The 27,663-nt window shown below is 40.1% G+C and overlaps 1 protein-coding gene across 1 annotated transcript in view; it reads left to right on the top strand.

Annotated features, from left to right (window-relative positions):
* Positions 1-390: 390 nt before the first annotated feature.
* Positions 391-27,663, top strand: part of LOC126203117 (septin-1) — a 66,655-nt gene continuing 39,382 nt past the window's right edge. Inside the window, exons 1-5 of the mRNA XM_049937361.1 lie at positions 391-561; positions 651-843; positions 17,132-17,255; positions 17,664-17,798; positions 18,200-18,317. Coding sequence (XP_049793318.1) covers positions 538-561; positions 651-843; positions 17,132-17,255; positions 17,664-17,798; positions 18,200-18,317 — 594 coding nt within the window. The 5' untranslated portion in view covers positions 391-537. The remainder of the gene's footprint in view (positions 562-650; positions 844-17,131; positions 17,256-17,663; positions 17,799-18,199; positions 18,318-27,663) is intronic.

Here is a 27,663-nt window from a genome sequence, read left to right as displayed (position 1 = left end):
TGATAAGTTAATGTCAAAATTTTTTTGTGTTTCGATGTTAATGGATGTTTCTTATTATGAAAACTTCTTCTAAAATTTTTGCTACACTATATCTTTCTTACAGCTCCACCTCATTGATGTAGTAGCCCTTAAAGTGTGGTGTTTATGTTATAACTATTTAGCAGCCATAATTGCACAATTGTTGTTGCGAAAGAGAATAGTTTTATCTTCGATCTACCTACATATTGTCAGGATTTGGGCGAATGTCCTCAGACGTGTATACCACTTGCATGACATTTGATGCACTATCAAGTAACAAAAAGTTTTCTAGGATCGTATCGATAGATCCCAGAGAATACTGGTCGATCCACAATGTTTACGAAGTACTCTGAAATGTTTCCACCAGGAAGTACTCTGCGCATAGGATATGACATGTTGGCAATGATAGAGCGCGCTAAACCAAAGACTGTCAACGCCCTGTATTTGTTTAGGTTGTAACAAGAGTGAGTGTGTGTAAGTGTTGTGATAGTAGTGTTCGTTGATACAAAGTAGTATATTATGTCGAACGAATCAGTGAAAACAGTAAGTCAATCAGTTATAGTGCTTGCATGGCGATAAAGTCATTTCTGAGTGGATTTCTGTACACTAATGATTGTATTTCCGTTTTATAGTTCGCAAGTATCGAAACGCCGGGATATGTAGGATTCGCAAATTTGCCAAATCAAGTTCATCGTAAGTCAGTGAAAAAAGGATTTGAATTTACGTTGATGGTGGTAGGTGAATCTGGTTTAGGCAAGTCAACTCTCGTTAACAGTCTGTTTTTGACAGATTTGTATCCAGAACGAATTGTACCAGATGCTGTCGGTGAGTAATTTTCCATCATAAGCAGTGAGTAAGGGAGATAGATGACTCCTTTAATGTAAATGTAATACATACATCTTAACTTGATAACACGTTATTTGCGTTTTCAGTACCACGAAGAACATATATCTTCCACCAGAAGTTTGTGAACTTCTGAACTACCGGAGGATTATTAAGCGTAACAACCGAAAAAACCAAATTGTTTTTTTTTTTTTTTTTAACTGAATAACACTGTCTTCATTGCAATGGGGGCAACATCAAATGACTGCACTGTCATCAGGTTGAGACCACATTTGAGAGCATGAAACACTTTGCTTAGGGGGATTTATAAAAGCAGTAGTAACAGACAGTATCTCTATTCATTCAAGATATCTGCCATGAAGTACTACAATTTTATAAGTCCATAGAAGAAGATGGTGATTCAGTGGTTTCTTTGGGAACACTGATAAAACAACTATCACACAGTGTGGTTAGTCACTTCCTGACATAGTGCCCTACAAAAAGATAAATAGCGTGCACCACTGAAATAAAATAAAGTTGTGGTAATTCCCTGATGGGGGTTTGCAGTGGACTTTCGTGTATTTTAATCTACCAGTATCATCACAAATGTTAGATAATGAACATGAGTGCCGATTGGATCCCCTAAATTGCTTTGGTCTTTAGTGAATTGCTCCAGGCTTAGCTGTGATGCATTAGAGGATTTTGTTTTGAACTAAGATAATGCTGCAAAACAAATCAAAAGGGTGATGTATCCACCAATGTAAATCGAGTATTGAACCAAAAATATGAAGCTATATAAGCAGAGGGTTCAATATTTAGAAATGTATTAAGACTGTAGTTACAGCTTTCGTAAGATATTGAACTATATAGGTATGTTGGTATATCATCTATCCATTCATGGTGATAACTGTCATAAAGATATTAGTGGTGCAAATACTGGTCTGCTTATTTCAGCAGTGATAGTTTGAAGTTTCAAGGTTAAATTTTGTAGCTGTTTCTGCCAGTTTTGGTGTTAAAAGACTGGATGCAAGTGCCTTAGTGTGTGCTAAAAGACTCATAACTTTTTCCTGTCATGTACGGCAATGTCTTTGTTGCGTGCACACTTCAACCTTCTGATTTCCGGGTCCTAAGTAGTGCTTAGCTGTAGGCCACAGTCTTTATCGAATGTTTTGTCACTCATTTTTATTTTGATTGCTTCTTTTATGATGTTTTAGAATAAATAATTTAGTAATTACAGATGTCACATAGACTGCAATATGGTGTCTGTTTACTGGAGCGTACTCCGCTGCTGCTAATTTCTCTGGGTACTGAGAGTGAAAACATCCCTCATTCTCTACACAGTGATGTTCTATAGTGCATACAGTCTGTCCAACATAAACTTGTCCACACCCACACAGTATTTTATATACTCTTGGCATTCTGAGGCCTACATGGTCATTCATAGGCCTCACAAGTTGTCGAATAGATGCTGGAGCCCTGAAGTCTGAGTCAATATTGTGCCTCTTTACGAACTGGCTAATCTCTCCTTTTACTGAGCCACAGAACGGCAAAAATGTGGGGGCATTCTACTTATGTGTCTTCATAAAGATGGGTTGCAAAATATGGCTGTTGTTGTAGCTGTTTTCCTTGAATTCTCCCCATACACGGCTCAGTTACTTTGGCAGGTTGCAGCATATGAGGCAGCTTCACTCAATAAGCCTGGATCCTCAGAACAGAACATTTCTGCGGTGGATGGTGGTAGCTGCCAGCATAGATATGGATGGGATTTTGGTAAACACTGTGGCTGAGATACCCATTTGTTTTACAGCAGACAAGGATGTCAAGGATCAGTAAGGACCATCTCTCTCTCTCTCTCTCTCTCTCTCTCTCTCTCTCTCTCTCTCTCTCTCCATTGTGACGAAGTTGTCATTGATATAGGTGATATGATTCAAGATTTCTCCCAACTTTTCAAGTCCATAAGATCAGACAGTGAATGTGTCATCAGCATAATGATAAAATTAACTAGGCTTTGTAGGAGCCTTGTGTAGGGCAATGTCCTCAAGATAGGGTGGCTTTAACAGGAAATACAGAAGTGTCCGATTTCATCTGTCTACTTTGACCCATGATGTCACAAATATGGTGGAAACGACCATACACTATGACTCCAATATGGCGCCTATGACGTCATTACGTAAACATGACAACAAACATGAAAATACATTGAAAAACCAACACACACACGTTCCACAAAAAACGTAATGAAACTAGTAGGACAAGCGTGGGAAATTGGGGGTTTTTGGGTGGGGACAAAGTAAATGTAAACAAATGTAGACACACACCACCATACCAAACCACACAAAACGAGGAAAAAAAACTGCCAACACAAAACTCCCCATAAACACAATATCCTCTGGAATCGGACACTTCCCTTGACCTGTATAGCTCAACAGCAACTCCCGGTACCGGAACACCCACAACCACACATTGGAATCGAACACTGTCCTTGACCTATATAGCTCAACAGCAACTCCCGATATCAGAACACCCACAACCACACATTGGAATCAAACTCTTTCCTTGACCTGTATAGCTCAACAGCAACTACCGATACCAGAACACCCACAGCCACAACCACACATTGGGATCAAAGAGTTCCCTTCTCCCACATAGGTCAACAGCAACTCCCAATACCAAAAAACCCACAGATACGACCACAAATTGGAATCTAAAACTTCCCTTCAACTACATACCTACAAACCAACATACAATGCCAAATCACCAATACAACAAACCACACAACTCCGAACCACCCCACCAGCCACAACACCAAACAACAAATACACTAAAAACAAGAAAAATAAAAAACACACACACACACACACCAGTGAAATAATACACAACCAAAAGAAAGACCCAACCCACCCACACCCCAACCCAACCTCCCCCCTCACCCCAAAATAAAATACCCATAAACAAAAAACAAATGCAAAATAAAAAATCTCAATCTCACACTACAACTCGACAAAAATTGCAGCAAAATAGATCCTCCACAGCTAAATCACAAACCAACACACTCACCCTCCCCCCTTGCAAACACTACGAACAGCTAACCCCCGCCCCCCCTGAGCCGCAGCCACCCACCCACCACCTGTACATCTTACTGATAGCCCCCCCCCCCCCCCCCCCCAAGGTTATAAGAGCACCTCTTTCCCCTCCCAAGAACTGACTTAATGGCCCCCCCCCCCCCCCCCACATCTCATCTATAGTATTCGTACAAGCCCCCATCTCATAATTTTTAAACTCTAAACTATGATTCACAAGTAAATGATTATACCCCCCTCACACCCAACCCCCTATATGAGGAAAAAGCATCAGAAACTACAGTAGAACTCGGTTCTATAAACTCCTCAATCAACCTCACTAATTCCCTTTTAGTCAGCCCCCTTCATAACCCTAAAAACACATACTGAACACCAACCCCCTGGTACAACAGCCTCCCACGCCCAGAGACCAACCACAGACTTACCCCTCCCATACTTCCTTTTCTCAAACTGTGACTCTTCCACCTCCACCACAACCCCAGTCCCACCCAACTTACTTAATCAACTCAGAACATACTTCACGACAAAACAAAAACCAGTCAAGCACACTCCTCTCACTCACACCAGTCTCGTGCCCGCAAATACTGTGAGAGGATTTATAACAAAAGTAATATGTCAACAACACAATCTCGCGCATGCCCAACCTAGACTTCTCGAACCAGGAACCGCAACATATGGAGTGCCATAGGTTATCCCTACGGCACCGACACATATAACTGTCCCTGGTCCAAGATGCTGGAACTTTTGCCAATGTCATTTTATGCCCACAAACAGCGCACTTCACCACCTCTGCAATCAACCCAAACAGCTTCAGAAATTTTATCAACTCCAATGGAGTCGCACCCTTCATAGCATGCAAGCGCACACTATTAATTTTATCCGTCATATCCATACCTAACAAGAGCAGCAACAAATTAATTTACTCAAATTAACACACAACCTACAGTGAACAGCACTACAATAACTTTCACACAAAAACACTAAATCGTTAACTCACTGAAACCAATTCCGCTCCACACACAGCCAAAATGAGAACCAGCCAGAAGGAGCAGTAACACCAAACTGAACCCAATACACCACACAACACGAAACCCCTAAACACACCACTAGAGGGCACCACAAACAGCAACACGACCTACAAACGTGCGACACTCACAAACCAAACTCCACGCCGTCGTGACGTCACACACAACAGTCGTCTTACCTCACGGGTCAACGCCGATGGGTGGGATCGGATGCTTTGGTCAACCCCTTTAACAAGAACTAATGGGCTTCCCATCTGATTAAGATATTCTCCATCCCACAAAAAAATATGACGACATTGTCAGAACTTGCTTAAATATATCCAAAGAGGTGTCATCAAGTAACTGGGAGAGCAGATCTATAGAATATTTGATGGGAATTCACATGAATAATAGCACTACATCAAAGCTGATGATCATATCTCCTTCTCCAAGTTGCAAGCATTTAATTCGGCTGGTTGGTTGTATTCATGATGTGGTGCACATAGTGACCAATGTTCAGAATAAGGAGGTTGGCCACATGTTTCGCAAGTCTGTAAGTCAGTAGTCCAATTTTTCTTTCGATGGGCTGTAGGGGTGTTGTTTTCTTGTGAACCTTTGGAAGACCACAAAATGTAGGTGATTGTGGTTCCCAAGAGAGAAGTTTTTTAGTGAGAGTCTCTTCCAGTGAAAACTGCTCGAGAAGTTCCAACATCTTTCTCAACATTCTGGATGTTGGGTCTCTCAATAATTTTTATATGTCTCTTCCTCCTGCATCAGCTGAATCTTTGCATCATAGTTGGCATGTTCCATAATGATGACTACATTCCCTTTGTCAGCTGGCAGGACTATGACGAGAGGATCATTGTGAAGTTTGTGAAGGCCATTAAGCCCAGCTCTTGTCACATTTTAGGTTGGCAGCTTGGATTTTGAGAGAAAACGGCTTGTTTCTCAACAAACTTCATGTTCCACACAACTTATTGTGTCAACAAAAGGGATACTCCATAGTTATGGTGCAAAACTGAGTCAATTTCTAAGAACTGACATGGCACCTGCTTCAATGTTTCTCATTGCCTCTTTGATAATGATGCGTCCTGTTCTACATTCTGCCCCATGCTGTTGCTGCGAAAATTGGCTGAATTTCCCTTTCTGTCTCTCCACGGTTTTGCTCTGTAATGACCTCTTTTTGTACCACTGTGCATGCATCACTACAGTCTGAATCCAAAGTGACTCTGTCAGCTGCGGGTGGACAGCCATCAGCCTGCGGCCCTTTGTTTCCATCTATTTTCTGGTGTGATGAATCCTCTCTCACAGCAGTGCAAAGCTGGCACCACAAAAAATTCTCCTGACACTAGCATTGTTGATATGACCCGCCATCTAGAACACTGAATAAATTGTTCGAGCTTCCCAAGCAACATTCACTGGAAGAGAATGCCATTAAAAATGTTCTCTTTTGGGCATCACGACCATATACATTGTATAGCCTCCCAAAAGTTCACAAGATGAACACAACCCTATTCCCATTGTAAGCACCATTGTACCACCAACTTACAAAGTCATGAAACATGTGGCCAGTCTCCTTACTCCAGACATTTGTCTCTGTTGCACCACATCGAGAATATGACAGATTTCATCAGTTGAATTAAACGCTTGTGTCTTGGAGATGGAGATACGATGGTAGCTTTGATGTGGCATCATTATTCATGCAGGTTCCCATCTAAGATTGTATAGATCTGCTCTCTCAGTTACTTGACGAGATGGTTGTGGATTTATTTAAGCACACTCTGACAACAGCACCATATATTTTTGTATGGTGGAGAAAATCTGAACCAGATGGACGGTGTTGCAATGGGAATCTCACGAGCTCCTGTTATAACCAACCTGTTTTGGAGTACTTTGGGGACAGTGCCCTGGACATAGTTCCTGCAAAGCCTAGTTGCTTTTATCATTATGCTTACAACACAATCATTGGGTAAAGGGCTTGAATAGGCCAGGGACATACTTGTCATGAAGGAATGTTGCCAGCCAGCACTTGCCATGAGGTATGATGCGAACAAAGAACGGTTTTCCATCTCTTTGTGTTATGCAGCCAATGAGAGAGCAGCAGGCAGATGACATGTTTTAAAAATAGTACATTCGGAATTAACAAGGATTATAGATTTAATTGCTCCTTTTTTGAATCACAGCTGTTTAAATCATGCTAGTATCTGCAGACCAAGGACAGCATTGCAGCCAATGATATATTCGAAAAAGCAGTGAAATGAAACTTCCTGGCAAATTAAAACTGTGTGTCGGACAAAGACTCGAACTCAGGACCATGCCTTTCGCGGACAAGTGCTCTGCTGACTGAGCTACCTAAGTACGACTCATGACCTATCTTCACAACTTCAATTCTGCCAATACTTCATTTCTTACCTTCCAAACTCCACAGAAGCTCTTTTGTGCACAAGAGCTTCTGTGAAGTTTGGAAGGTACTGACAGAATGGAAGCTGTGAGGACAGGTCCTGAGTCGTGCTGGGGTTGCTCACTTGGTAGAGCACTTGCCCGTGAAAGGCAAAGGTACTGAGTTCGAGTCTTAGTCTGGCACACAGTTTTAATCTGCCAGGAAGTTTCATATCGGTGCACACTCCGCTGCACAGTGAAAGTCTCATTCTGGAAACAGTGAAATATTTCTGTGCTGTGTGTTGCTACACAGTCGATCTGCACGAGCACACTGAATAAGTGGATCATTGTTTATTAATGTACCAAACATGTGACCCTGCTATTGATAAACATTAATCCACCTACCTTTCTCCATTACTGAATTAAAATGTTGGTCCACTTACTCAAAGTGACAGCTTTTGCTGTGCTTCCAGATGATTACATCCATACAAACCCTTGACCCTTTAAGAGTCATCTCACCACCACATTTGGTACTTTATGTCTCTGTAATTAATCCATGAGAGATGCACCAGTCAACGACATCACTGTGCCAAACTAAATAACTTAAATCAGTCCACTTTATAGCACTTACTGCCATAATCACAAAATATTTCTCTTGAAACTCACTGATACAGCAAACAAGCCAATGGTTTCAATTTTGGCCCTAGAAATACGTTGCCTCTGTTCTCACCTCTCATTGTTTGTTAAAGAATTGACCCATTCAATATGGAAAACTGACACATTGCCAACTTATGGACTGTAGGTAAGCACCATCATGGCTACTGCTGGCCCTAATCTAGACTTTAGACCATTGTTTTCTGGTCTCATGGACTTGAAAATTCAGGAGAATTTTTGGACAACTTCTGGTGGTGCCTTACCATTCCTTGACATCCTTGCCCACCAAAAAAGCAAATGGAAATCTCAGCCACAGTGTTTATCAAAGACCAACCCACATGGAATGATATCAGCATGCTAACAGCCATGACCATCCACCACAGAAACGTTCTGTTCTGAGGACCCGGATGCATCAAACGGAAGCAGTCTCAGATGCTGAAAACATGTCAAAGGAACGGAGCCACATACAGTAAGTATTCAAAGTAAACAGCAACTACTGATTTCGAAAGCCATTCCTGAAGACACATAAGCACAATGCACCCGAGGAGGCACGAAGCAGCTTCTTTTCTTGCCGTTCTGTGGCTCAGTAACAGGAAGGATTAGTTGGGTCATGTATGGACTCGATGTTCAGGACTCCAACAACAATTTGACAACTAGCAAGGTCTGTAAATGACAATGAAGGCCTCAGAATGTCAGGAGTATGTAAAATACTGTGTGTGCATTTGGACATTTGTAGATCATACAGACTGTGTTTACTATTGAACAGCACTTTGTTGATTACGAGAGAGTTTTTTTGCCTTTGGTACCCTGAGAAATCGATAGCAGAGCATGCTCTAGAAAACAAACCTTTTATTGCACTCAATGAGACGTCTGCTACTTTGTGGACTAATAGTTTGTGAATAGTGTCATAAAAGAAGGCATTGAGATAAAAGATTGTGACAGTGCCCTCAATAGACAGTGGCCTGCAGTTAAGCATAGCTTGGAACTCTGCCGTTGGAAGGTTAAAGTAGGAGTGCAACAGAAATGGTGCCACATATGGTGCTGGAGTGAGCACCAATGGCGTCAATGGAGGCAGCGCAGCTGTGTAAGGACAGCAGCAGCAAGCAGAAGACAGTCACCACTTGAGAATGGCTGAGGAGTACTCAACTGAAAGCTCATAGATCTTAAACAACTTAACAAAGCTGGAATCTCAAGACAATTTTATCAGTATATATCACCTTAAAACCATGCATTCACAGATCATCATCTCAGTTAACATATTCACACAAAGATTGTGAGCTGGACTGGCATATGTGATACACTACTATATTAAGATGAGAAGTTGTGCTAGTAAAACCTGTTAGTGTATACATTCCTTCTTATTTACATATTCCTCGTTTGACCTCCCAGCACGGCAGTATAGGACATACAAGATACATTACAGATATAATATATTCAGGTAAATATGTAACACATATGCTAGCTTGCATTGGATAAGGCAGGGACTGAGTAGGAAATTGGCCATGGCCTTTGCACTGGAATCATCCCAGTATTCATCTTAGCAATTTGGGGAACTATGGAAAACTTAGGTAAAGACGGTCAGATGAGAATTCGAGCCCCAAGCTCCCAAATTTTGGTCCAGTAGATTAACACTGTGCCATCTCGCTTGGTATACAGTTTGGTGGGAAAACATAAATAGGACCAGAGTACTGCCAAGGAAGTGTGATAGGACCACCATTTTTACATATAAATGATATAGCAGAAAGTGTCAGATGCTCTTTAGGGCTGTTTATAGACTTTGCAGTTGTCTGTAACAAAGTAGTAACACCAGAAGACAGTATCAATTTGCAGAATGATCTGCAGACAATTGATGAATGGTACAGGCTCTGGTATTTGACCCTGAACATAAATAAATGGAATATTGTGTCTACATAGGAAAAGAAGCCACTACTATCTAGGAATAACTATCCAGAGTGACCTTAAGTGTAATGACCATGTAAAGCAAATAGTAAGAAAAGCAGATGCTAGACTGAGATTCATAGAAAGAATCTTAAGGAAATGAAACTCATCCACAGAGGAAGAGGGTTACAAGGTGATTATTCGACTGGTTCTTAAATACTATTGATCAGTATGGGATCCTTACCAGGGAGGACTGATGAGAGAGAGAGAGAGAGAGAGAGAGAGAGAGAGAGAGAGAGAGAGGAGATCAATGAAGAAGAGCAATGTGTTTCATCATGGGGTCACTTAGTGCACGAACGTTTCTGAGGTAATCAACAAATTCCATTGGCAGACATTACGTGAGAGGCATTATGCATCATGGAGAGGTTTGTTATTAAAATTTCAAGAGTGCACTGCCCGGGAAGAATTGGACGACATATTATTCTCCCTAGATACTTTTTGTGTAATGACCCCGATAACAAAATTCGAGAAATTAGAACCAATACAGAGGCTTACTGACAGTCACTGTTCCCTGTGGCATCGTGATGTAGAAGGTTAGGGGGATCAGTTAGTGATACCAGTTATTACCTTCCGCCACTTATCATTGGGTGGCTTGCGGAGTACAATGATGATGTGGAAGGGTGGCTTGCGGGGTACAATGATGATGTGGAACCACATGTTTTTACTTGACAATTAGCTTACATCAAGCACAAGAAGTATGTAATAGAGAAGGAATTAACATATTTCATCAAAAAATATAAGATAAAGTTAGTGAACTGCTTATAGATATTGAGTCTGACATTATTGTTATATCGGAGCACCACTTAAATAATTTGACAATTCAGAGGCTTCCTTTACCAGGATACAGATTAGTTGGTTTTCTTTACGGAGTGGGTAGGGAAAAACCATGTACATAAAAAACAGTATTCCATTTGAGTTTGTAGATGTATCACGGCACTGCACTGAGCAGGTATTTGAATGTTGTGCAGGGGCAGTTGAATTTAGTGAAACTAAACTTCTAATTGTTGTTGTTTATAGGTCCTTTAGCTTTGACTTCAGAGCATTTCTGCTCAAGCTATGGAGGGTTTGTTTCACTTTACAGGAAGTACCAAAAATTAGTTATATGTGGTGACTTCAATATTAATTTTGTATATGATTATGCAAGTGAAAGGATGTTGGTTGATCTCCTAAGCTCATATGACCTGATGCAGACTGTATTTTTTTCAACCAAGAGGCAGGGGAACAGTAGCACAGCCATAGACAATATTTTTATTCTTTCTTCATTACTAGCTGGGTATTCTGTCAGTAAAACGGTGAATGACCTTTCAGACCTTGATGCACAAATTTTAACACTAAAAGGCTTTTGTACTCAAACAAATGTCACGCATAATTACAAACTATGTAGGAAAGTTAATCCAACAGCAATAGAGAGTTTTTTTAAACCTTGTCAAGGAATGAGAGTGGCAGGATGTTTATTGTGCTGATAACATAGATGACAAATATAATGCTTTCCTTAACACTTTTCTAATGCTCTTTGAGAGTTGTTTTCCATTAGAATGTAGTAAATGGGGTACTAACAGTAAAATGCAGCCTGGGTTACTGACTACTGGGATAAGGATATCATGTAGAACAAAACGGGAATTATATCAAAATGTTAGAAAGAGTCATAATCAAGCTACTGTAGCCCACTGCAAACAGTGTTGTAAGGTGCTTAAAGGCAAAGAGTATGTTGTACACAAATAGAATAGCTAATTCACAGGATAAATTTAAAACCATATGGTCAATAGTGAAGGGAGTGTCTGGTCAGCAGCACAAGGTTGATGATATAAAGTCAGTTTGTATTAAAAATATTTCTGTTTCTGATAAGTCAGATATATGTACAGTATGTAAGAATCATTGTCTGAGAATTACTGGTGAATTTAATAAAAATTTTGTTTCTACAGGGAATCACATAACTCTGTTGAAAAATGGCTTTCCGAGATTGATGTCGGAAATGCTTGTATGTGATACAGACAAGGGGGGGACTGAGTCAATAATTAAATCACTTAAGACTAAGGACTCTCATGGATATGATGGACTGCCTAGCAGAATATTAAAGTACTGTGCTGCACATGTTAGTGCTGTACTTGGCCATATTTGTAATTTTTCCTTTAAAAATAGTCAGTTTCCTGCGCAATTTAAGTACTCACTAGTAAAGCCACTTTATAAAAAGGGATAATGTAGACAGTATTAGACCTGAAAAAACTAAATGCTGCCATTTTTACTATTCGAATGGTATCTGAAATAAATGATCTTACAACACAAAAATTAGTCTACTTTGCATATATTCATTCGCTTATGTCATATGGTATTATATTTTGGGGTAACTCTTCTCATTCTCAAAGGATATTTTTGGCTCAGAAACGGGCTGTAAGTGGTCTAAGTTCACGAACCTCTTGTCGACCCCTGTTCACTAGTCTGGATATTCTGACATTGGCCTCTCAGTATAAATATTCTTAAACATAAGTACCACCAGACAACGCACAGCTGACCAAGACCGCCATGGTAAAGCACAGCATCTCACATGGACATGACATGAACTACGATGGCACAAAGGTGTTGCAGCAATCGAACAACTTCTGGGACTGTATCCTCAAAGAGTCAGTGGAGATGCGGCTGGATGACAAACTTTATAAATAAAGACAGTGGTTTCCAGTTAAGCAAGGCCTGGAATTCAGCTTTGACTATGATTAAAACACAACAACAGTCTACATGGAAATCCGCTCCTGTCAGGACACCTGAAGAAGAAGAAGAAGCATTGTCACCATGACAGCAGAGTTCTGCAAGCGACCATGGCTGCGGAAGGACTGCGGCCCATGATCTATCGTGGGGCGCCGCACTTTCCCCACCACCCAGCCCTGCCCTTCCCCCACCATTGGCTGCGGACCGTTTGGAAGCACCCAGACGGAGGCTGTGGGAGAGGGGTGGAGATTAAAGTCGGCATCCATCAGAGATCAATCAGACTCCAAGAACACCTGACGATGGCAAGAAGTCAGCTTGTTGAAATATCACGCCTTTTGGATGACGCTACCCGGCTGAATACCTGAGAAATTTTCAACATTTCTGTATGCCTGGAAAACCTCAGATCACACATATATATTCTTTACTGTCATTTTTTAACAGTATCGGTTTATTCCCAAGAATTAGCAACTTTCACTCGGTTAATACTAGGCAGAAATCCAATGTGCATTTGGATTGCACTTCCCTAACTCTTGTGCAGAAAGGTGTGCAGTATACGGCTGCATCCATTTGCAATAAGCTGCCACAAGAATTAAAAAATTGCCGCAGTAATCCTCACACTTTCAAGTTGAAACTGAAGAGTTTCTTCATGGGTCACCCCTTCTACTCTGTTGAGGAGTTCCTCGAAAAATCAAGCCGATTCCTATGTTATATTGTAGATTGCGTTTACTTAAGCTTATGGCTTGACATTTTTTGGATTGATAAACATTTTATTTCATCTGTTATTACTTCTGTTTTGTAATTTCATGTACAGACATGTTACATGTCTTTCAAGATTTGCTACTCAATTTGGTCCTCCAGAACTAGACGTGTAAATAAATAGATAAACAATAACATTATTAGGGCAAGAAGCCTTGTTGTATTACACTTCTGAAAAATACACGGGAACACTTGCCAGTTCTACTTCCTCCACTATTATTCTTGTAACAGATTTCCTTCACTGAGGTCGTTTACTGCACTGCATCTGAAACAGAGGAAACAGGAAAACAACAGCAGAAATGTTCGTGTGCAAAGACACACACAGCAAAGTTGGTAATCTGTTAATGGATTAAAAATATACAGAATAATAAATGAAGGCTTGATGTTTCTGGAAGTTAATATATTTTCTTGCATTGTAGAAACATTTCTCAGGAAGTGCTTTTGTTCCTTTTCAGTGTAGAAAGAGGTTATTAACTATATCTGTGTGAATCATGTAGTGATTATTTGAAAAAACTGAATATCATAAATGTCGTGTCTTTGGCATCTACATTAGTATTTTGTTGAGAGGTAAATGCATGTTATTTATTTATTTATTCACATAGGAATCATCTTACGGTGATGTAAGACTCGTCATTACAAAGTGAAAATAAATAGCATAAAATATGCTTAGTATATTTTTATGAGAATAGGGTAGGTGGTTGGCCATGGCCTTGCTGGAGGAACCATCATAGCATTTGCCTGAAATGATTTGGGAAAACAAATAAAAATGGCTGGACAGAGCAAACTCTGTGCTTCCAAATGTGAGGTCAGTGTCTTGAGAATTGCGGTGCCTTATATGTACCTAATGTGCAGTGTTCATGAGTACAACACATGAAACATACAGCCAATACTCATAGTTTGGTGAGCATTCATGGTAGCTAAAAAGTACCTCCTTATTAACTGAAGTGTTCAAAACCGCTTCACCAACTCTCAACCAAACCGTTACCTTTCAGCAAAACCTACAAACTATCACCACATCCTACATTCCAAAAACTAACATAATGCAAAAGAAGTATTGACAGCATTCTCTTTCTGTTTGTGCATGTATATCATCACATGCCACAGTGTTATTACGTCAGCAACGAAGCTGACATCTAGTATTGCTAAGTTCATGTGAACTGTATTTTTGGCGATTGTCCACTTCAGTAATTTACCTAGTTTATTTATTTGTTCATCCTTAGACTATTTGGTGCAACAGTATCAGATGTGTCAGGTACATTACAGAAATGATATATACATAACTAAAACATAAACAAAGTAGGATACGATCTAAAACTGCCTACACAGTAGTGAAGGAGAACTTCTCAGTTGGCGTTGTGAAATACAGTGTTACCCAGAAAAGTTGTAATGAACTCTAAGGGATTGTGGAGGATCTCGTGAGGAACAAATCAGGGGTATGAACCTGTGTCTGGAAGCAACATCCAACAATGCTACATAACGTTGAAGTTATAGACACCGGTGCCTGACATTAGACCACTCCCATGGAAGCAAACATGATTTTGTATGTTGACAGGCTGTAAACAGAATGTTTTGCAATGTTATTTCTTATTCAGTGATGTGCAACTGATTGCCATAATCTACAGCGGAGAAGATGGAGCTAGCTGCTGCATAGATACACCTTGTCTCTTATGACTACAGTGTTCTGTTGCCTTGGTGGGTGATGATGGAAACAAGAGTTTACATCTGCAGTTCATTTTTATCCTGTATAAAAAGAAACATTGGAAATTCGGGGTTCGAGGAGAAAAATAAAATGTGGATGGAAACCTGTGTCTGAAACAGACATCCACCGAGCTAACAGAGCATCGCATTCATAGAAGAGAAGAATTTTTTATGCAGATGCTAACTCAATCTTCTCCACTGGCAATGGTGACAATCAGTCGTGATCACTGAAAAATTAACAACACTGTGAAATGTTCAGCCTATGATCTGTCAGTGTACAAAGTCATATTTTCTGCTGAAGGGGTGACCTAATAGCATGTGCCAACTCCTGTAACTTCAGCGTTCTGTAGCATTGTTGGATGGTGTTTCTACACATATCCTTGATTTGTTCTTCAAGAAACCCTCTACACCCCCTCGAAGCCTGTCAAAACATTTCTGAGACATCCTGTATATAAATACAAAACCACAGAAGGGTGGGTGTTAGGGGAAGGGATAAATGAGAGTTGGTAGGTACAGTCTGTATATATCACTGGGATCTGTATTTGACACTAGAATTTCTACTTATTATTGTTACTGTTTATTGATGAGTATAAGATTTTATGTAATTTGCAATGAGGGAGAATTAATAAACAGCTGTACAATATTTTGTGGTTTTATTATTGGGGAGGTGAATTTAATCTAAAATTGCGCCTTATGGCTACATATTTAATATGTGCCTCAAAACTTCATGTCACCGGTAAGGATAAAAATTCTCTGTAAGTCAGTGATTTATTTTTACCTTTGCTTTATAAATATATTTTAATATGTATATAATGTTAACCATGGTAGGTGTTAATCATTGAGCCTTCCAAAGAAAACATTTGAAGACATTTTTAAAGACATCGGAACCTGTGTCAGGTGCTTTTCAATAAACCTTGTACTAGTGCAACTGGTTTTGCTATTTTTTCATCTTTTCCTTATGATGAGTACATTGCTGTTGCGTCCATCCATGTGCAAGATTTTAAAACTTATGATTATTCAATACAGTGTGCTATTAGAAATATACAGGGTGATTATGATTAAAGTTAAACTTTCAAACTGCTGTAGAAATAACACCGCTGGTCAGAATAATGTCAAATTGCAACGGAATATTATCGGAGAGGGAAGAAAACATATGTCAGAAGAAAAATAAATAGTTACAAAATGTAGCAATAGATGGTGCTGTAAGCATCATAATTTAATAATGGACGAGTACAAATGGAAAATGAAAGATACAACAATGCCTAAGGTGTACGTTTGACGTTAAACGAACTGTACTAGACAGAGTACGTGGATATACAGGCATGATACTGTTAGTTACATTAAGCGTATCCACCATGGCAACTTTAATTATAATCACTCTGTAGTACAGATTAAAGTATTATATCAGAAATGTAAGTCAATACTTTGTTGCAGTCATTAGACATGACATCCTACATTGTAATAGTGACAAGATTGTGGCTCCTGCAAAAGTCATGTAATATTTTATTTCTCCTGGTATATTAGTTTTATCTGACAATAATGGCTGCATGTGAAGGTGTTTCGAAGTTGAAAGTATTCTGTTCTGTTGTAGTTTTAGAGGGTACATTATCAGTATGTGAATGTCATCACATGCAAATTAAAGACAAAGTTATTGTAACAAATGGTGTTTCAAACATTAGCAGATTCCTGTCTGACCTTAATGTTTAACTAATATATGTGTTTTAATCTTTGCCCGAGTTTTGAAGGCGATGAATCTCATTGACATTTTTACCAAGCCAGGTGATGCATCAGTTACGACATTGCACTTAATCTTGGGTGTAGGAGACCTCAGATCCCCATCCAGCCATACTGGTTTAGGATTTCTTTGGTTTCCTGAAACTGTGTAAAGCAAGTGCTGTAATAATTCTTTTGGAAAGGATTCTGCCAAATTCCTTCTCCAGTAAGAGCTTGTGCACCATCTGTAATGACCTTCTTGTGATTAGGATGTTAAATCATAATCTTCTTTCCTTCCTTGTTACACTTAATACAGTACTAAAACAGCTTTGTCAAACGCAATTTGATGAACACTGTTCAATATTGCAGAAAAAACACACCAGACTGTGAAGCTAGATGCATCAACAGTGGAAATAGAAGAGAGAGGTGTGAAGCTCCGGCTTACTGTTGTTGATACACCAGGATACGGAGATGCAATTGATAATACAGATTGGTAATACTAAAATTTATGTTAGATCTTTCTGCTTGCCATTTGTATCAATATTGTATTACTTCATGCATTTTATTTTCTCAGCTTTTTTTTTTTTTTTCTTCTAAACAAGTTCTGTTTAACATGAAAAGTACTAATTAGGAATTTGCAGGACATTCTTCAATAAATTTCTTACAAAACAGTGATCATTTCATATAATTAAAAATTAATTTCAACTTTCTTGCTAACGACAATATTTTTGCTTGAACTTCTTTTTTCCTTCTGTAGTCTATTTTAATAGTAGCAGAGAAATGTCAAATCATTAATTACGTAGTACTGCATAATAAAAGGTTTTAGTTTTGATGCTTCCTCATTAGCTGAATAGATATTCTACCTCTACCATTGGAAATATATTAATTTTTTATTTTTCAGTTTCCATGAAATAATCAAATATATTGATGACCAGTTTGAGAGATTTCTTAGGGATGAAAGTGGTTTGAATCGCAGAAATATAGTGGACAACAGGATACATTGTTGTTTTTATTTCATATCTCCATTTGGCCATGGGTAAGCAAAATAAAAAGTAACTGTGATGATAAAACTTTTATTTTAAGCTTGTGTGTTTTTATTATACGTTTTTGGCTACAGATTTGCATTCTTATACTGCAAAAATCATATGTAGTTTCAGTTTCCTTTTGTGAGGTTTATTCTGGAAATTTTCTTCACATCTCACAAAAGCAGTCTCCATATTTTATGCAATAGTCCACTTTCTTGAGCAACTTGGATAATGCTTGGGTAGGTTATTGTCGTGCTTATTTAAGTGTGGCAGTAGTGACTATTTGCAATTATGAAAGTGTATGTCATTCTTACAATGATGAATATCAGTTTTGATTTATTGTAATTAGAGTTGCATTGGAAAAATGTTGTGTATTGTTATATGTTTATTGCAATGATTTCGTCTTTTACAGATTGAAGCCTCTAGATATAGAATTTATGAAACAACTACACAATAAAGTCAATATAGTGCCTGTTATTGCGAAAGCTGATGTATTGACAAAGAAGGAAGTTTCACGTTTGAAAAAGAGGGTAAGTGTGAATTAGTAATTTCTTTCAGAACACGTCTGAATTTTTCAATCTGCTTCAATGTTGTGTGATTGATGCGTGGTTCTTAGGTTCACAAAACAATGCACTACATCTGCATCTACTTGATTACTTTGCTATTCACATTAAAATGCCTGGCAGAGGGTTCAGTGAACCACCTTCAAGCTGTCTCTCTACTATTGCACTTTTGAACTGTGTAGGGGAAAAGCAAGTGCTTAAATTATTCTGTGCGAGCCCATATTTCTCGTATTTTATCGTGATGATCATTTCTCCCTATGTATGTGGATGCCAACAGAATGTTTTCACAATCAGAGGAAGAAACTGGTGATTGAAATTTCATGCGAAGATTCCGTCGCAACAAAAACACTTTTGTTATAATGATCGCCACTCCAATTCACGTATCATGTCTGTGACACTATCCCTCCTATTTCGCAATAGTACAAAACAAATTGCCCGTCTTTGTACTTTTTTGATGTCATCTATCAGTCCCACCCAATGCGGATGCCACACTGCACAGCAATACTCCAGAATAGGGCAGACAAGTGTGGTGTAAGTAGTCTCTGTAGGAGACCTGTTGCACCTTCTAAGTGTTCTGCCAGTGAATCACAGTCTTTGGTTTTCTCTACCCACAGCATTATCTATGTGATCGTTCCAATTTAGATTATTTGTCAATTGTAATCCCTAGGTATTTAGTTGAATTTACAGCCTTCAGATTAGTGTGACTTATTGTGTAATAAAAATTTAGCATATTTCTTTTAGTACTCATGTGAATTCTTTATTCAGGGTCAATTGCCACTTTTTGCACCATACAGATATCCTATCTAAATCATTTTGCAATTCGCTTTGGTAATCTGATGACTTTACAAGTCAGTAAATGACAGCATCATCTGCAAACAATCTAAGACTGCTACTCAGTATGTCTCCTATGTCGTTAATATAGATCAGGAACAACAGAGGGCCTATAACCTATCTTTGGGAATGCCTGATATTTCTTCTGTTTTACTCGATGACTTTCCATGTATTTACTACGAACTGTGACCTTTCTGACAGGAAATCGTGAATCCAATCATACAACTGGGGTGATATTCCATAGGCACACAGTTTGGTTAGAAGACGCTTGTGAGGAACGGTGTCGAAAGCCTTCTTCAAATCTAAAAATATGGAATCAATTGGACATCCCCTATTGATAGCACTCATTACTTCATGAGTATAAAGAGCTAGTTGTATTTTGCAAGAATGATATTTTCTGAATCCATGCTAACTATGTGTCGATAAATCGTTTTCTTCGAGGTACTTCATAATGTTTGAATACAGCATATGTTCCAAAACCCTACTGCAAATTGACATTAGTGGTATAGGCCTGTAACTCAGCGGATTACTTCTACTTCCCTTTTTGGGTACTGGTGTGACTTGAACAATTTTCCAGCCTTTAGGTATGGATCTTTCTGTGAGCAGGCAGTTGTATATAATTGTTAAATATAGAGCTATTGTATCAGCATACTCGAGAGGATCCTGACTGGTATACAATCTGGATCGGAGGCCTTGCCTCTATTAAGTGATTTAAGCTGCTTTTCTACACCGAGGATATCTACTTCTGTGTTTCTCATCTTGCCAGTTGTTCTTGATTGGAATTCAGGAATATTTACTTCATCTTCTTTTGTGAAGAGTTTTGGCAAACCGTGTTTAATAACTGTCATCATTGACTTCACTGTTGTTATCACACAGTGAAGATATTGATTGTGTCTTGGCACTGGTGTGCTTTATGTTAACCAGAATCTCTTTGGGTTTTCCGCCAGATTTCAAGACAGAATTTCATTGTGGAAATCATTAAAAGCATCTCGCATTGAAGTATGCGCTATATTTTGAACTTCAGCGAAACTAGGTTTCAAGACATCAATTTTTTACAGTTTAATTACTGTGCACCCAAGTGGACTCACCTGCAGTGACACCTTGGAAAGAGGGGATGTGGAGTGGAAAGGCCGGAGGGATTATGGCAACTGGGGCCACAGTGGGAATGGAGGGCAAGAGAGAGGGGAGAGATGATGTGTAGCTCTTAGTGTTGGTAACAGTATGATTTTGGAATGGGGCGGGGGGCTTTGAGAGAGAGAGAGAGAGAGAGAGAGAGAGAGAGAGAGAGGACTACAGTGTGTAGATGTGGCAAGAGGGGATGGATGGAGAGTGGAAATTAACAGGAGCAAAAAGCAAGTGGATAATGGAATAAGAAGAGAAAGGAGACTAACAGAGGTTTAGACCAGAGGTATTTTGGCAACTGTATAATGGTAGAGGCACAGTTATCATCTACATAGTTCAGAAATTAAGCTTTGGAGGGGGGGGGGGGGGGGGCAGAGTGTGTATCCAAATGGTATAGGTACTGAATAATCTTTTAAAGTCACTGATGTGCAGCCAAGTTCAGTAACTTGGAGGCTGACTGCATTGTTGGCCATTGTTTGGCCGTGCCCATTCATGCCAGTTGACAACATATTGTCACAATAATATTGAAATGTTGCATGATTGTTACAGAAAAGCTCATACATGGCATGGCTGCTTTCGCGCCTGGAGCTAATTGTGGAAAGGCGGGAAATGCCTGTGACTGGACTGCAGTTGTAAGAGGTTGGTGGGTGTATAGGACAGGTCTTAAACTTTCATCGTTAACAGGAAAATAACTAGGTGACAGGGCAACGTACATTCACAAGATTTCATGCAAACGTGACGTCATTTTGATGTCCCACACAGTTATCAAAGACCACAGGAACTGCTGTCAACTTTTATTAATGTTCTGTGCGGGTGCACGGGAGACACCATATTGGTTTTCATAAATGCATATCATAACTTGTATCATTAAAATATGCCATTTCAAGATAATGGCACTCTACATATTACAAAATTGTTAAGGCTTTTGTGGTCACTAGTTGACAAACTGCCTATTGGCTTCTGTCTCGGGTTCTTCTGTTGACGTTATGTGGGACAGGTGGAGAAATCAATATTGGCAGAGCACGCACTGTGTGAGGCCAACCACGTAGTAAAATTCGCCAACATGGAAGTTCTGGCTGTAGTGAAGCACTGTCACACCTGCTTGTTCAGAGAGGCTATAGAAATACAAAAACACGGGAATAGCTTCAACAAGAAGGAAGAAAGCATAAGGTAAAGGGATCATGGCTTCCCATGCTGCAGTGAATGACTGTCGCAGGTAACAAGAGGAGAACCGAACTGGAAATGGCCGCAGAGAAGCCCTTGGACATTGGCACACCAGGTACATATAGTCTGCAGCTGTGAGCTCAGCTCCAGTTCACCACCAGCATTGTAGCGTAAAGCTTTGACAATGTCAGCCACTCATGCTGGCAGACCTTCAGTAAAATCATCAAATGAACGTCGACCGAAGAACCTGAGACAAAAGACACTAGGCAGTTTGTCGACTCTACATATTGATTAAAATATGTTCTTCTTAGTGTGATTTTGTTATAAATCAACATCTACATGACTACTCTGCAATTCACATTTAAGTGCTTGGCAGAGGGTTCATCGAACCACAATCATACTACCTCTCTACCATTCCACTCCCGAACAGCGCGCGGGAAAAACGAACACCTAAACCTTTCTGTTCGAGCTCTGATTTCTCTTATTTTATTTTGATGATCATTCCTACCTATGTAGTTTGGGCTCAACAAAATATTTTCGCATTCGGAAGAGAAAGTTGGTGACTGAAATTTCATAAATAGATCTCGCCGCGACGAAAAACGTCTTTGCTTTAATGACTTCCATCCCAATTCGCGTATCATATCTGCCACACTCTCTCCCCTATTACATGATAATACAAAACGAGCTGCCCTTTTTTGCACCCTTTCGATGTCCTCCGTCAATCCCACCTGGTAAGGATCCCACACCGCGCAGCAATATTCTAACAGAGGATGAACGAGTGTACTGTAAGCTGTCTCTTTAGTGGACTTGTTGCATCTTCTAAGTGTCCTGCCAATGAAATGCAACCTTTGGCTCGCCTTCCCCACAATATTATCTATGTGGTCTTTCCAACTGAAGTTGTTCGTAATTTTAACACCCAGGTATTTAGTTGAATTGACAGCCTTGAGAATTGTACTATTTATCGAGTAATCGAATTCCAACAGATTTCTTTTGGAACTCATGTGGATCACCTCACACTTTTCATTATTTAGTGTCAACTGCCACCTGCCACACCATGCAGCAATCTTTTCTAAATCACTTTGCAACTGATACTGGTCTTCGGATGACCTTACTAGACGGTAAATTACCGCGTCATCTGCGAACAACCTAAGAGAACTGCTCAGATTGTCACCCAGGTCATTTATATAGATCAGGAACAGCAGAGGTCCCAGGACGCTTCCCTGGGGAACACCTGATATCACTTCAGTTTTACTCGATGATTTGCCATCTATTACTACGAACTGCGATTTTCTTGACAGGAAATCACGAAACCAGTCGCACAACTGAGACGATACCCCATAGGCCCGCAGCTTGATTAGAAGTCGCTTGTGACGAATGGTGTCAAAAGCTTTCCGGAAATCTAGAAATACGGAATCAACTTGAGATCCCCTGTCGATAGCGGCCATTACTTCGTGCGAATAAAGAGCTAGCTGTTTTCTGAAACCATGCTGATTACGTATCAATAGATCGTTCCCTTCGAGGTGATTCATAATGTTTGAATACAGTATATGCTCCAAAACCCTACTGCAAATCGACGTCAATGATATAGGCCTGTAGTTTAATGGATTACTCCTACTACCCTTCTTAAACACTGGTGCGACCTGCGCAATTTTCCAATCTGTAGGTACAGATCTATCGGTGAGCGAGCGGTTGTATATTATTGCTAAGTAGGGAGCTATTGTATCAGCGTAATCTGAAAGGAACCTAATCGGTATACAATCTGGACTTGAAGACTTGCCCGTATCAAGCGATTTGAGTAGCTTCGCAACCCCTAAGGTATCTACTTCTAAGAAACTCACGCTAGCAGCTGTTCGTGTTTCAAATTCTGGAATATTCCATTTGTCTTCCCTGGTGAAGGAATTTCGGAAAACTGAGTTCAATAACTCCGCTTTAGCGGCACAGTCGTTGGTAACAGTCCCATCGGCACTGCGCAGCGAAGGTATTGACTGCGTCTTGCCGTTTGTGTACTTTACGTACTACCAGAATTTCTTCGGATTTTCTATCAAATTTCGAGACAATGTTTCGTTGTGGAACCTATTAAAGGCATCTCGCATTGAAGTCCGTGCCAAATTTTGCACGTCTGTAAATTTTAGCCAATCTTCGGGATTTCGCGTTCTTCTGAACTTCGCATGCTTTTTCCGTTGCCTCTGCAACAGCGTTCGGACCTGTTTTGTGTACCACGGGGGATCATTCCATCTCTTACCAATTTATGAGGTATGAATCTCTCAATTGCTGTTGCTGCTATATCTTTGAATTTGAGCCATATCTCATCTACATTTGCATAGTCAGTTCGGAAGGAATGGAGATTGTCTCTTAGGAACGCTTCTAGTGACACTTTATCCGCTTTTTTAAATAAAATTATTTTGCGTTTGTTTCTGGTGGATTTGGAAGAAACGGTATTGAGCCTAACTACAACGACCTTGTGGTCACTAATCCCTGTATCAGTCATGATGCTCTCTATCAGCTCTGGATTGTTTGTGGCTAAGAGGTCAAGTGTGTTTTCGCAACCATTTACAATTCGTGTTGGTTCGTGGACTAACTGCTCGAAATAATTTTCGGAGAAAGCATTTAGGACAATCTCGGAAGATATTTTCTGCCTACCACCGGTTTTGAACAAATATTTTTGCCAACATATCGAGGGAAAGTTGAAGTCCCCACCAACTATAACTGTATGAGTGGGGTATTTATTTGTTACGAGACTCAAATTCTCTCTGAACTGTTCAGCAACTATATCATCGGATTCTGGGGGTCGGCAGAAGGAGCCAATTATTAACTTAGTTCGTCTGTTAAGTATAACCTCCACCCATACCAATTCGCACGGAGTATCTACTTCGAATTCACTACAAGATAAACCACTACTGACAGACACTCCACCACCAATTCTGCCTAATCTATCTTTCCTGAACACCGTCTGAGACTTCGTAAAAATTTCTGCAGAACTTATTTCAGGCTTTAGCCAGCTTTCTGTACCTATAATGATTTCAGCTTCTGTGCTTTCTATTAGTGCTTGAAGCTCAGGGACTTTCCCAGCACAACTACAACAATTTACAACTACAATTCTGACTGTTCCTTGATCCAAGCATGTCCTGTATTTGCCATGCACCCTTTGAGATTGCAGCCCACCCCGTACTTTCCCTAGGCCTTCTAACCTAAAAAAACCGCCCAGTCCACGCCACACAGCCTCCACTACCCGTGTAGCTGTCAGCTGAGTATAGTGAACTCCTGACCTATTCAGCGGAACCCGAAACCCCACCACCCTATGGCGCAAGTCAAGGAATCTGCAGCCAACACGGTCGCAAAACCGTCTGAGCCTCTGATTCAGACCCTCCACCCGGCTCTGCACTAAAGGTCCGCAGCCGGTTCTGTCAACGATGCTGCAGATGGTGAGCTCCGCCTTCATCTCGTAAGCAAGACCGGCAGCCTTCACCAAATCAGATAGCCACTGGAATCCAGAGAGAATTTCCTCAGATCCAAAGCGACACACGTCATTAGTGCCGACATGTGCCACCACCTGCAGCTGGCTGCACCCTGTGCTCTTCATGGCATCCGGAAGGACCCTTTCCACATCAGGAATGACTCCACCCGGAATGCACACGGAGTGCACACTGGATTTCTTCCCCTCCTTAGCCGCCATATCCCTAAGGGACCCCGTTACGCGCCTAACATTGGAGCTCCCAACTACCAGTAAGCCCACCCTCTGTGATTGCCCGGACCTTGAAGGCTGAGAATCATCCTCTGAAACAGGGCAGGCAGCTGTATCTGGCTCAGCCAGAGACAGTGCCTGAAACCTGTTTGTCAGATGCACCGGGGAAGCTTTCTGATTAGCCTCCGGGGACGTCTTTCGCTGCCTGCCACGCCTTGGAACGACCTCCCAATCAACCACAGGCGAGGGCTCAGCCCTACTGCGGGCAGCAACCGGGGCAACCACAGCGGCAGACCGATCTGGGGACAGACGGGACGAGGTTGACATCCCCGTGATACCCAAGTCCGGCTCCCCACAGTGGTGCCCATTGGCAACAGCCTCAAGCTGCGCGACCGAAGTCAGTGCCGCTTGCAGATGTTGAACAACAGTTACTGAAACACGAGTCCGTGCCTAGATAACGCAAGGGAAACACGCAAAGAATGTATTAACTAATCTGTACAAATATCTAACGACTGCATTACAATCTGCCTGAATTTACGATTACAGTAACTAAAACTCGAAATTACACCTCCTATACGAAACTCACACGAAATTTAAGTAAGAATCTACGAAGTAAACACTAAAGCGCGATGCTACAACTCTCAAATATTATAATACGCCCGAAATTTATGAATTAAACAATGCAAGTACCCAAAAACACGCAAAGAAATTAAAAATTAAACTATGTAACAAATAAGTAAGCTAGGGGTATACGACTTGCTGCTGCAGCTGCTTATCCAACGGCGGCAGGGAGCACGTTATGTAATGATGTATCAACAGTTAATGCCACCATGAGCTTTAAATTACTGTAAAAAGGCTGAATGTTCTCTAGTTCATTGTGGAGAAGTAGTTATGTGCATGGATTTGTGAACTGTTATGGAGACATGTAGCTGATTCACATCCTGCCAGATCCAATTTCTTTTTCTGGGATTTATTAATTTCATAAAAGTATGTTATGTAATATTTGATGTTATGTACATGTAAGAGTGCTCAGAAGTGAGTTGCCATTGTCAATAATTTACAAATTGAGCATGAAACACACAAATGTGAATAAGTATTCATAACACATTGATCATGTGGTAAAACAAACTAGTACTCAGAATAAAAAGCATAGAAAAAAAATGACAGATTTGCAAAAGAATTAAAATGTAAGTCCCAGCCGTCTATAAAGTATAAAAGATAATTTGCGAGCTAATTCTTTTAGGACACTTCTTTGCCAAACAAGTGTCTTCAATTAAAGTACATCCTTAACCACTAATATCACATTTTTTGTCATTTTATTTCAACAAATATTACCAATACTGATGGGTTTTCAAGAGATCCTCAGTGTGATGGGACCGAGTGAGGTGGCACAGCGGTTAGCACACTGGACTCGCATTCAGGAGAACGATGGTTTGATCCCGCGTCTGGCCCTCCTCATTTAGGTTTTCCGGGATTTCCCTAAATCACTTCAAGCAAATGCCATGATGATTCCTTTGAAAGGACACGGTCGACTTCCTTCCCCATCCTTCCCAAATATGATGAGACCGATGACATTGTAATTTGGTCTCCTTCCTACCGCAAATCAACCCAACTCAGTGTGATGGTGTTTTGAAACAGCATTTATACATAGGACATAAGATAAATAAGCTGCCCATCATTTCTGATTACAGATCGACTCCAGAAACAAGTGTTTGTAGTTTATAAAAAGTAAAATTATTTTGTTGAGACACATTAATGAAAACTGTTGAATAAATATGTTATTGGATTAAATGCTGGATGGCTTCAGCTGCTTCGTATTAGGAAAAATAGTTTGTACATCTTTCTCAGTAAGTTTGAGTTAATTCTTGTCAACACTTTATCTCCCTTATTCAGAACCAAGTCCACATGAATGCAGAACTTTACACATTTATAAACAATGTAACTTTGAGGTTAGCTATCCTGTAGTAAAGAAACAGCTTAACCTCCGGTTCTCGCTACATGCGGTAAATGTTATTGTTTTGAATGTGATATATTCTCACATGTTGTGAAATGTGAACCAAATGATCGTAAGTCGATAGACAGCTCCTTTTGTCTTCAATTCAGCATGTGATGTCAAAATGACATCAAATTTGCATGAAGTTTTGTGAACTGTAGGTTTCCCTATGGGGCAGTATTGGGAGTATGGGTGGAAAGGGGTGGAGTAATATATAGCATAGATGGATAGGGAAGATATAGGAAAACTGCAAACAGTTGTTCGTAGGTGCAGGTCAGTGAAGATAGATTGCCCTTTAATGGGAGTATCGCAACTAGCCACGTTGGGACTGCCTGTAAGGAAGCCACTGGAGTTGATTTTGTAGAGACAGCTTGAGAAAAGGCAAAGTGAGTTTAATAAGGATATATGGAAAATCCTTATGTTCTAGTATTTTCTGTGTTGTTATGCAACCACTGTATCATCTAAATCAAAGAGAAATCCCTGCAGGCACAAAAGATATGGGATTTCTCAAACTTTTATGT

This window comes from Schistocerca nitens, chromosome 9, assembly GCF_023898315.1.
Source record: "Schistocerca nitens isolate TAMUIC-IGC-003100 chromosome 9, iqSchNite1.1, whole genome shotgun sequence".
Lineage (NCBI taxonomy): Eukaryota > Metazoa > Arthropoda > Insecta > Orthoptera > Acrididae > Schistocerca > Schistocerca nitens.
This window is presented reverse-complemented; position numbering and strand designations above follow the sequence as displayed.